At 45.2% G+C, this 12332-nt stretch overlaps 2 protein-coding genes across 2 annotated transcripts; both read right to left on the bottom strand.

Annotated features, from left to right (window-relative positions):
- Window positions 1–1807: 1807 nt before the first annotated feature.
- Window positions 1808–5063, bottom strand: LOC110984547 (galanin receptor 2b-like). Its single transcript, XM_022244838.2, has one exon. The coding sequence runs from the start codon at window positions 3526–3528 to the stop codon at window positions 2533–2535; it is 996 nt and encodes a 331-aa protein (XP_022100530.2). The 5' UTR covers window positions 3529–5063; the 3' UTR covers window positions 1808–2532.
- A 94-nt stretch (window positions 5064–5157) lies between these two features.
- Window positions 5158–11271, bottom strand: LOC147798451 (uncharacterized). The gene is made up of 3 exons (XM_087140205.1): window positions 10747–11271; window positions 7310–7456; window positions 5158–6807 (listed from the first exon to the last, which is right to left on the bottom strand). The coding sequence occupies exons 2-3, from the start codon at window positions 7403–7405 to the stop codon at window positions 5398–5400; spliced, it is 1506 nt and encodes a 501-aa protein (XP_086996331.1). The 5' UTR covers window positions 7406–7456; window positions 10747–11271; the 3' UTR covers window positions 5158–5397.
- Window positions 11272–12332: the final 1061 nt, after the last annotated feature.

Raw genomic sequence — 12332 nt, 5'->3', positions numbered from 1 at the left:
CCAGAGGAGGCTACGAAGGCAGGTCCAGTGATGGGCGTCGATTGACCTGGCTTGGATTGCGATCATGGGCATTGAATCCCAGGGGATGGGCGTTTATATCCCCCATTTTTTGACCAGAGGGATATGCTATTGAATCATCCTCCCCCACTATTTTTGTTGTATAAAAAATGATCGATTATGAAGAATTTTTGTTTACTTCCTAACAACCATGGGAAGGCAATCAGAAAATGCCATAAAGATGCCGTTTGATGTAAGATTTTCCAGGAATATAATACATATTACACATGTATACGACTGTATAATGAACATCTCCTCTTACAGTATCATAATGCGTCAGCATGCCCCCCCCCCTTTCGAATTATAAGACACCGTCTGCGCATAGCTAACTACATACATATTGTTGCGTACCCGCAAGTCACCTCACTGGAATTTTGGCGTCTCCAAGTTTTACTCGTTCTCGTGCAATGCCTTGCATTTCCAGCGTCGCTTATCTAGCATTAGGCATTGTGACAAAGTCTAAACGAGACAGCAGATTTTCAAGTAATTTATAAATGCTGGGGTCTGGCGCAGTCGCGAGTCTCCCTTCCCCCCTTAATGTCCCCATTGTCTTTGCGAATCCTGTGCTTAATTTGGCACGAGGCTGGGTCCTTTCGATCTGCTATAATAGTCAGTAGCCTTTGACTTTCATTGTAACTGTTGGTCACTCTTCAAAATGATCGTGCAAGCTACCAGGCAACTCGGCCTGAAAAGCAATTTTGTTATATGTTGTACTTAAAAGTTCTCCAACCTCATTTAGGATAATTGCCCCAAACCTTTCTATATGAAACGTTAATACGCATGCACAATTCATGCTTTTGACTCAACCATCTACGGGAAAAAATTTGCGTGCGGCGAACCTATTGTTGTGCAGTCAATATCGTTCTAATGGTGAGGTTCGTAGATAACCATTTGAACGTTAGCTTGAAGCTGGTGTATGCGGTCTAAACTAGCCCAGGGTGCTAGTACTTGCAGTTGTAACTTCGTAGCAGCCCGGCACCGCTGCAACCCGACCGTCTGCCAACACATATACCGGTGTCATGCATCACACTAATTCCGCTGGCCCTTGTTCTTCCCGCCTACGTTCAGTCAATGCGGTGTCTCGGTCCAGTCATTGAGCTCACCACGTTCTAAGATTACTCCCCAAACAATCAATAGTGATGCTGCTACAAGCGAAACAGTATACTTTACATGCACAAACACTGCAAAAACTCTGGGGTTAAAACACACCAAAATGTGTTGCTTTAACACCGTCGGTGTTACTTTATACACCTACACGTTTTACAATACACTGGAGGGTGTTAAAAGTAACATCGACAGTTTCAAAAGAACACCAATAATTTTAACAATGATGAAAAGTATTGGAATAGTTCTCTGATAACACCGGTTTCTTTTTGCAGTGAACCGATCCAGCACTGCACGACTCTACCCCGCTAAACGATGGTGTTAAAAACAGCAGCTTTTGGTATTACCAGATGACCACACCAAACTCTGTTATTTTAACACCGCTGGTATTACGTTATGCACCGACAAGTGTTACAGTGTCTGGAGGATGTTAAAAGTAACACCAACAGTGTTGAAATTGTTGTTGCAGTGTATCATGAACGACCGCCGGACGGTGCGTAAACGTTGACAGGTATTCTTGCGCTTTTGCCGTTATTTTTGGCGTGTGAATCGTTATGCGTCCGAAACCTATCCTTTCATGTATGTTGTCAGTTCATAGAATTCCCTGACTCCCCCTCCGCCAAAAAACCAACTTCACAAACCAGTATTGTTCATGATTCCCTAACAACAGCAGTGACCAGATTTATTTGACTTAAAATCACAACTTATAACATATAACGGTTTGATTATGATTTCGAGGGTAAACGTCATAAATCTAACAGGGTCTGGTCGTGGGTAGTCGATGCTATAACTCTCCGCGGGAAGTTCACAAGTTCCCAGGGCAAAGCCGCGGCTGTGAATTACGGTAGTGATTTGCCAATGTCAATTACCATTTTGTCCACGCACATCCTTTGGCATTTTCTTCCTACGCGTATTGTAATCGACCATACATTTTCTGTTATTGCTGGCAATTGGGGTTTTCTCCCGAATAAAAGTTACAAGTCCTCTTTCAGGACACTTTTTTTCCTCTGTGTATCTTTTTCATTTGGATGTTTTGTAATTGCTTCTCGCCTTTTCATAATGCAACAAGGCCTCCTTAAATAATGTGCAATCCCATTGTATTTATCTATTAAACCGCATCTAATAAACTAGGTGATAACCTATCGAGTTAAGATCCAAGTTTTTATAGTATACATGTATAATGTCAATAGAAGAAGTTACACATGTCATGTTCAGAGATGTTCAAAGTCCACCGTTTATAAGTGGTGATTGACGGGAATAATTTCACTGAATTCAGAGCTCTACTCCCTTGTCTCGAGGAAGGCCTGGGTGGCCACTCCCAGCATATTAATCGTTCCTTGCAGCAGCAGCGGCAGAGCAGAAGGGGACAAGTCAGGTTGGAGGGAGCACCCCGTCGTGTACTCGGTTTCTTCGAAGCCCTGCCCGGAGGACCCCCTTCAGCTGAGTTCGAAAATGTTCGTAAATGAAGCAGTAAATGACGGGATTCACAACCATGTTACAGGCCACCAACGCGCTAAATGCTTCGTACACCGACTTGCTGACAAAAATACCAAACGTTGCGGCGACAAACTCGAATTCGGCAGGGGACCAGCAGATGATGAACGCACTGCCAACAAGCAGGGCGATCTTCCGCACGTTCTCCTTTGCACTGCGAAAGAAATTCTGGCGGACGTTCGCTGGATGTACTGTCTTCTTTTTCAGTGTAACTAACATTTTGGAATATGTGTAGAGCAGAATTATGGCGGGTACCAAATATTCTACTGTCAGTACCGCGATGGAGCTGACCAGCTCCAGTGTACGGTCTATTGGTACTTTCCTACAGTACCCCCGGTGCGGCTCAAACAAAAAGAGGAAGTGAGAGCCATGGGCCAAGCCGATTCCCCACGGAATCGCTCCCGTGAGCTTCACTTTCTCCGATGAAATTATTTTGCGATGTTTGAGCGGATAGCAGCTGGCCAGGAACCTGTCTAGCGAGATGATGACGAGGTTACTAGTGGACGCCACGTACATAGCCCACAACAAGACGTCTACGTACAGAAAACGACAGATTAATTCGTCGTGGAAGTTGTTTTCAGTAGACACCACGGGAATTGGGTCCTTGACAACTCTGTGAAGGAAGAAGACCACTGCCGTAATGGCGTCAATGATGGACTGGTGTAGGATGAGGCGATTTACGGTTGAGCTGAACATGCGGCGTCTGGCAAGCATGACGATTATCACCAGGCCGTTACCGAGGAAAGCCAGGCAGGCGATGCTGGTGTTGACGGCGATCTGTAGCGGACTGCGGGGCCCCGATGCCCAAAACTCTGGTTCGTTGTCAAAGCCTCCGGTCCACTGAACCTGCTCCCAGTGACTGGTGTCGGACATGGCGAATTTCTGTGAGATCAGAAGCCGATTCTTTGCCAAACGAATGTCAATCTTTCGATCAAAGTCCTGTGGTTTCAGCTGCGAAAGGGTGGGCGATAATTTTTATAGACTGCTCAACTCGCCATGGTTATCCCAGTTTGCTGGTCTACATAAGAAGTGCGGTGGCAAAAGGTGGGTAAACGGAGGCACGTCACGGTGGCCCTGTGTTACGTCATCATGACATGCAGGTTATGGATCCCAAAAGTGTCTACAGACTTCACTCACTATATTTTCAGCTTGTCTACCACGTTGGCTTGTTTGCTAGAAGTGTGGATATTGGCATCGTCGAAATTCTGCCCAAAGATGGGGATGAACAGACTCCGCGCGAAAGCGCTACTGAGACTAACATCCCACCCCTGCAGTCAGTGATTTATCGAAACTTTCCAGGACCGAAAAATAGAATCGTCCGAGTAGAGCAGGTGTGGATTATTATGTCTCAAGGCCCACGGCAAGCTCATTTGTGAATCTTGTGTTCTTGAGCAGACACTTTTCTTCCGCCTCGCAATTACCTGAAAAATCTGCTCTCCCAACCAAATTAACTTTCATCAGTGATGCGGGGGCTGCATGCATGTTGTTCATAATGAAATCGTCTACCGAGTTAATCAAAATCCATAACCACACTGCACTGCTCATCAAACTTTCAAAATCTTAAAACTTCCCGACGCATACAGTTTTATTTAGCCTAAAGGTGCCTAGGCTCTATAATCCTACACTTTTGTTTTACAGTTTCAAGCCGCCTCATGTAAATATCTGTATAAGGCCGAGCTGAAAGCAAGAACCTAATTAAAAACTTAACACGTGTTTCATGGTAGTCCGAACCTTACGACGTATAGCTTTCCCTGTCGCTCTTTAAATTTTCCCTGTTGTTCTGCTACCTGAAGACAAAGGTTCTGAAAGATGATCCGAGTATTGTATCCCGCCTGGTCATCTCGATTTTAAGACAAACACATGTTCTTTTCCACGTCCAAATTCCTCACACGAGGTCGCCAAAACATCTTTTAAACCCACATTTTAAGTGAGGGCGCTCGGCTTGTTCAAGTTGTTGGTTGTCCTGAATCGTCTTTTCCTACTTGACAGTTTGCAGTGTATAGGCAGTTTGCATAGTTGCCATCTTGCAGGCCAGTGTTTTTGTTCCACAGCGTATGCACAAAGGAAGATTCCCCATGGGACACTTAAGAACTGCTCTGTAAGATGGCTGCCACGGAAAACCTCTACAAAGATACTTGACAAGATCTGAGGTGACAATTAAGTATTCCTTCCTCGTAGGCGAACTCGTTCTCCTCCGTTGAAACTAAAGCATTGTTCAAGAGGCACGATTTCTCAATGTGTATATCATAAACCAGTTCAAAAACAGACTGCACCAGCGCCTCGCTTTTAGCAGTCATTTGCGATATCAACTGCTAGGCAAAATGAACCTCAGACAATAATGGAAGTTTAACACGGGCGATTCACAATAGTGCGCCTCAAAGAGTTTGCAACGCGTTGACCATTCACAATGCGCGAAATCTGTCGATCAAAATGCGTGTTTGGAAAGGGTCGACAGATTTTGCGTGTTGTGCTTGGCCAATGCGTTGCAAACTCTTAAAGGCGCACTATTGTGAATCGCCCATATTTTTGTCCCCAAAATTGGTTGTCTCCTTTATAAAGGAAAGAGTTTTGAGATGAGTGACGTGTACTCATGATCAACTGGGACCTAGAAAAAGAAATGGACAGGTAGTTTTTGTAGGGTGCTGATGAGATCGAGTTGGCGGGGGTTATTCCAAAAGGTAGAATCTGTGCATAAAATGACAAGGAACCTATGACGCAAGCTAATTCGCAAACCGGTGTGACTCATCGTGTGTAATAGTCCTCCATCTTAACGTTTCCCAAGATGAGTTTCAGCCCCTGGGGTGGTTTCTTCTTTTTTGCGGGTTTCTTCCTGAGAGAATCTCGTTGGACTCGCTCCAAACATCTCAGGCAATTGCATGCCAGTTTGTGGTCAGCAAAGTACGAGAAAGAGAACGCGCGCGTGGTTCGCGTGCCGAGTGCCCTGAAGTCGTCGGGCAGCCGGCGGGAGCGAGCCACGGCCAAAGCACGGACGTAGGCGTCCCGGTGCGAATCCAGGCTGGTGGACGGGTCCTTGAACTCCATGAAATTCCGTCCATTCCTGTGTCTGTTCTGTAAGGAATGATGGGGCAGCCTCCCTCGGTTCATTGCTATGTCGATGTTGGATTCGCCCTCACCACCCCACATGTCTTGCTTCATTCTGCGACTAGTTCTACCTGACGAAGTCCTCAGACAATCCGTGCTCCCAGCCCCTCCTTGTCGGCTACTGTTACTAGACTGGCCTAGATTACCGTCGCAATCATTCGCACCACCAGATAAGAGGAAGTTCGAGTTCAACTCACGTGCCAAACTCAGGAGGTCAGAACCTTCCACAGAGCCTAAGCTAGCGGGAGACGCGGATGGAGTTTGTGGGTAGAAGGGTCGGTACAGATCTTCTGGGGAATCCGAGTACACACTCCAGTCATATGAGCTCACAGCTGCATTGCTCTGTTCCGGTTCTGGTTGACCTGGTTGCACTGAGAGATCCACTCCTAGTCCCTTGTTGGCATGGTTGTACCTTAGCAACGGTTTACCACTAACGGAGGTGTGATGGTGGCCCTCCAGGCCTGTCGGGGAGTTGTCCGTTTGGACAAAGTCTACTATCCCCGGAAGGCTGGGTTTAGCCAGTCTTGGTAAACGGAAGTCCACAAAGCTTCCATAATTCGATAACCTATCAGACAAGTCCAGCGATTGGAGCTCACTTGATTTTTCAGTTAGCTTCTTACCAATGACATCATTCGTTTGCTTATCGTTTCGGATCCGCTTCCGTGTCAGTATCTCTCGTGCTGCTTGACCGGGAGACCACCCGTCCACTCCATCAGGATCCTCAAACAGCCGTTTGTCTCCACCGATTTTCTTAGTGCGGAACTGATGTCGCTTTGAGAAGCTTTCCCGTTTTTCTCTGACCTCCCGCAGATGTTTCCATCCTTCCTTGGTAGACCTTAAAGACAAAACAGCCGTCGGCTTTTTTGCTTTGTCGCGCATCCAGACGCCGTCTGTTTCTTTCCCCTGTCTTTTCGGTTCGTGTTCCATATGTGGTAATGAAACAGCCGTCTGTTGAGTTCCTGTAATGCACACCTGCCTAAATCCAGCCTGAACCTGTTGGTAGTAGCTACTCTTATACAGATGTTCGAGAGGGATGCCATCTTGTCGACCCTAAGACGAGACCAAAAATTCGGAAAAAAATTGTTAAAATATAATATTGTAACAATATTATAATATTAATTGTCAGATCCAAATATTATTAGTGTTTCAATACGCCCCCAAACAAAAATTTCTTGTCGAAAAAGTTACATGGCGTGACGTTTTGATCCCAGCAGAATCTTTCTCAAGGGCATTTTTTTGTTTCAGACTTTATTTTAAGGTCTCCTGTGTAGATAAACTGCAACAAATATCCCATACAAAATTTCAAGATAGCCACTTGAACTGACATCAAACTTTTGTTTTTCACTGATTTGAATCAGACATCCTGTGTTTGTTTCAGGAGCAGGCCTACACGTATATGATTATAAATGTCTACGTTTTGGCAACCTTTGATCTTGTTGTAGAATAATTGCGTTATATGTTATTCCCAACTTCATTGGTTGTAATTCACCCATGCCTCATGTTCTAAAAATTCAAATGTCGGTGTGTAATTGTGCGGTATGCATGTACATACGGGTATGACCAGCCCTAGCTGCTTGGAGGCGTCGAGCAGGGCCGCTATCCGTCTCTGCTCCCGGCGTATCGCCGTCAGGCTCAGTGACTCAGTCATATTGGTGGCTGGGACAGAATTAGGGCCCTCTCCGGGTGTTGGGAGCGGTGTCTGGTGAGAGATTTGGGAAAACGAAATGGTGTTATAGACTAATCCGATTAGACGCCATAACTGCGGTGGCACGGCACTCACACGCAAATTTTTCAGCTTGACGCGCACGTGCATTTGGCAAATCATGACACCCTATTGGTCGAAGAGGCATGTAACGCGCGCGTAACACCTGTCCACTAGCGTTGTGCCACCGCAGTAATGGCTTCTAATTCTGCTGGTCGAATTATGCCCGAATTTTTTTCGGAAAACAACATGAAAAATCACAGTACTTCGGTTGTTGCTGACTGTCACAAACCGCAAACAATTTTCGTATTATATTGAAATATTATTGTTTCGGTTGTTCGAAGGTCTACCCGAACTCAGTGATCTGAATCTACGTTATTGTTTTTTTACACAAACAGAAAGCGGAATTGAGTAACGAAAGATGGGAATTTGCTGATTTGGGCTGATTCAGCTGCCCTGCTCGTCCGGGTTAAAGTTAACCAACCGCGGTTTTGGGCGCGTCTCGCTACGTTTACGCATAGATCATTCTAGGACATTTAAAATCGAGTTCTCAGAAGGGACCTACCGACGCAGTGTTGCTGTCTGGTTTTGCGGTGACTTGGTTTGCTCCTGTGATACAAAGTGCGAGTCCCTCTTTCATTTTCAAATGCTCTAGACTAGATCAGGAGCTTTCAACTAAAAGGGGATGGATGAGCAGAGAGTTAAAAGTTACAGTAGCATAACGAAGGTCCCGGCACTGGTAAGCGGTAGGCCTAGACTGTTTGCTGATGAAGACCTCACAAACTACACCATAGCAGAATTTTCAGTATTTCAAGCGGAAAACAACAGGTGCTCCCGGAAACAGTAAACTGTAATCAGCGGGAATTGGCTGTACAACATCTGCTCCTTGTTTGTGGAACCCGTGGTCAAACAGACGGTAGGTAGTTTTCTTATTACGGACGCATCATCTTTTGACTTGAAGATTATTTCCGTAAATAGTAAATAGTATCCGCCGATGGATGAGCAGGAAGGCCACAACGGAAGATACGATGTCGACATACGCATACGTGCACTGATCCCTATGTTATTACCAGATCTTATCAATTACATATCGACAAAGAGGCAAGAGGGCTGCAGTCCAGCGAAACAGCTATGCTTCGTGGTCATACGCCCTGAGGTTTGAAGATTAAGAAAAGAAGGGGGCGTACAACTGGATAAACCCGTTTGCGAACAAAGCATCCAAGAATGATGCCCGTCTGAAGTTGCGTTAACTCAGACGGCTGCAGTCCACTGTCACACTGATACGACTATTAAAGTGGAGCACACGGCGCCGCAGTTGTTACAAATCAATGGTCATTAAAGCCCGTAATGACGCAATAATAAAACTAGCATCTTCTTTTGTTGTTGGCAACAGAGCGTCTGGAAAGAAGGATCGATTAAGAGTGCTCGAGGAGGATTTGATATTTTCTTGTCCACAAATATCAAACAACGGTCATAACTGCATGTTTGAAATTGCTCTCGGCATGTGAGCTTAACACAAAAGCCATCATCCAGTGCTGCGTTGGCACAATGCAGGCAAGCGCACATTACACAGCGTGAAAATTAGTCTTACTGCCTGGTTATTCCTCCATGCTACGACGCACGCAGTTGCTAACCAGTACTTCGAACACCATTTGATATAACCATAGAGCTACAACCCAGCTCTATGATATAACCTAATAAAAATGACATGTCAGCAGGCACGATGTACCGCGTGTTGCTCAGTTCTGATTGTCTGTAATCACGGCCTCAAGGCCTATAGCCAGCTCTATTGTCCTCTGCTATTTCTCATGTGTTTGCCTGCAAACATGGAATCACTTAACACGTACCCCTGCATTCTCTGTCCAAAGCTGGATCAATATTGTATCTTGCCGACTAAGACACTGTGTAATTGGTGTTGTGACATCACGGAGACTCTTGTAATATGGTCTGAGCATTGTAAGTAGCTGTCTCTTCAAACTTCGATCAGGCTTTCGTTTCGTCCAGGTGGTGCTTAGTGGATCAGAATTTGATTCAGTTCGTGTCAATAGCAGTTTGTTGACGCCTATCAAACCATCAGTTAGTGACGTGGTCATAGTTATTGAGGAACCGGTAAATTGTACGCTGAATAAAATTCTCTTATCAAGCAAGCGGATGCAAAAGAAAACTAATTTCAGTCTTTTTTCCCCTTTTTCTTCTTTTTTTGACATTTTATGGGGCCCCATTGTTTTCAGACGGTTTTGAGGACTTATGTTTTAAGATTTGGCCCCGATCATGTTTTTGAAAAATGGAGACAACTCATCTTGTCTGTGAACAGAACTGTTAGAGTGTGTTTCGAAATTACTTGCTCTAATGGAGAGGGGTTTTCTGTAGTTTCTACGAGCGTGCAACCCGTATGCAAGAGAAGAGGTTCAGGGTTGCGTTCACATTTCCACAAAAACAAATAAAAAACGCTGATGACATGCAGGTCAGCGCATCAAGGTGCAGTTGCCTTCACCGAAATGCACCTTGAGAGGGGATCAGTAAACGACTACTAAATGTACACTGATCATTTGGAGGGACACTTCTTGTGCACGGTGTAGCATGCACGAAATTTACCGAGAATGCGTTTGGGGAGTCATAGTCATTAGTCATAAAATACAAGTAACTTGAAGAAAATACCTCCCCGATTTTGTTGGCCGAACATGGTAAAATGGCTCTCAAAACGCAGCCGTTTAAACTTGCGTGAAGGGTGTCCATACGGACGTTATTACTGGTGTAACGTGAATTTTGGGGGGACCTGTCTTTGGCGGAGTGCTTGCAATTCGAGTTTAAATCAACACGGTATACCAAAATAAATAGGTATCCATGGTGTCCCCTGCGGAGCATGACAATACATATTATGACAATTTGATGCTTCCTAGCAGTGGCGTAGCCACGGGGGGGGGGGCACGTTCCCCCACATACAAATTCCCGGTGCCCCCCCACGTGCCCCCCCATTGAAAAAAAACGGAGGAATGGATATTGAACAAGGCTAACAAAAACATGCCCCCCAAAACACACCACTGAAAGCTGGTGCTCCCATAAGATGCTGGTGCCCCTTTGTGCCCCCCACCAGTAAAATCCTAGCGACGCCACTGCTCCCTAGGTTTATAACTCCTAAAACGAACATAATTGTTTTCACAATCATGTTAACTATCTACAAACCAGGCCAGAAACACGCCTTAATGCAACGTGGCCAAACCATTTAAGATGAAATGCAGGGTAACAAAGTTTGCTTCATATAAACAAAATGCACAGGTTGTGCTTACCTCTTCTAAGGGTCACTCAAGATTTACAAACACGCTGGACTCTCTGGTCGAATGTCGTCAGTCTGTAAGGGTGTCGATAGCTTGTCATTTTGTTTCACAGTTGCCATGCACGAAGTGACGGTTTGTAGCCATCTGATCTCTAGACCTGGCCAACGTGTATTTACATAACCCCAGGGCAACACTGGTCTGTTCCCAGTCTCCAGAGTATCACTTCTACTGGGTTCAAGCCTTTGCTTTTTTTATGACAGTTAGGCCTATTATTAATCGCTCTCAACCGCTTCATTCCTGTTTGCCGACGAGGATCTTTTTGTCCGTGTTAACATGATGTGAACTTTAGAACATGGCCGCAAACACGTCGCATCTTTAAACGGTCTAACAACGAACACAAGGTAATCACAACCTTATCATCATCAAATAATCATTTTGTTCTGCAACGCTCAAGCACTTTGAAACCGTTTACCGTCCATTGAGTTAAGTTTTGATACAAGAGCTAATTGCATTGGCGACTATGAAATGCACGCGGTACGGTCGCGTGGCTACCAACAAAATGGACGCTCCCCACCAACATGGCTCTTTTCAACCGATGAGGGGGTGTTTTTGCGTTAGGTGGATAGGGACCAAATGGACTTAGTGATCAGAATAGGAACTAAATTTGCTCAATATTTGGCGCCAAGAATTCAACCGCGATTTTCAAAAATGTATGTAACTCTTACGTTTGCCTGCCCGTTCTAGAGCACAAAATTAATGCGAAAAAATGCGCTGTTAATCATAGGCCTTTAGTGAGCACACCAGGCTACGGAAGCGTATAATGGCCACATGAATTTTTAAAAGTGAAATCTATTTACTCATTGTGGCTGGATACCACTTTGAAAAATAGGCATGTGGCTCGTATACGCTTCCGTGCGTGGGGCGCGTTCCATAGTACAATCCAATACCGTCAAATGACAGTTGAACGCACAGAATTGGCATAAATGCGTTGCTAGCGACTCCTTGGTGTCTCGGAGGCCGTTTTTCTTATTTTAATTCAGTAAAAACGAATCTATAAAAGATCTACTCTTGCCAAGGCGAGTTTCTAGAGCCAATGCTTCTTCCTTTTTTTAGGAGGCGGGAGGCTAGACCCTTTGCACTTGACGTCACCCTTTAACTTTCGTTACTGCTCTTTCCTTTGGGAGTCGGAAACACCTATATACATGTACAGTGCCTCTTGCAACTATTTGGCACGTGATAGTAGCTAATGCAGTATTTTCATTTGCAGGGGGGTGGCTGGACAAAGTTAGGGGAGCTAAAGCCCCCCCCCGTCCGCCCCATCGAACTGCGCCAAGCGTTAACGCATAACCTCTATGTGGACGGCATGACAAGCATCCTTCCTACCTCGGAGAAACAATCCGCCTTGAGCAGAAGAACCCCTCATCGGTCGAAAAGAGCCATGCTGGTCGGGAGCGTTCGTTTTGTTGACAGCAACGCGCACATAACGCATTCATTTCATCACTTAGATCAGTGGGGCTGATCTAAGTGCAGTTGTAAGCAAAGGTTAGATCAGTCTTTGGCATTTATGTAAATGGTGATTTTTTGGGGGGGGGTGTTTT

Source organism: Acanthaster planci, linkage group LG08 (genome assembly GCF_054643075.1).
Source record: "Acanthaster planci isolate LZ-2023a linkage group LG08, COTS_SCS, whole genome shotgun sequence".
Taxonomy (NCBI): domain Eukaryota; kingdom Metazoa; phylum Echinodermata; class Asteroidea; order Valvatida; family Acanthasteridae; genus Acanthaster; species Acanthaster planci.
Note: the sequence above shows the minus strand (reverse complement) of the source record. Positions and strands in the feature narration are given on the sequence as shown.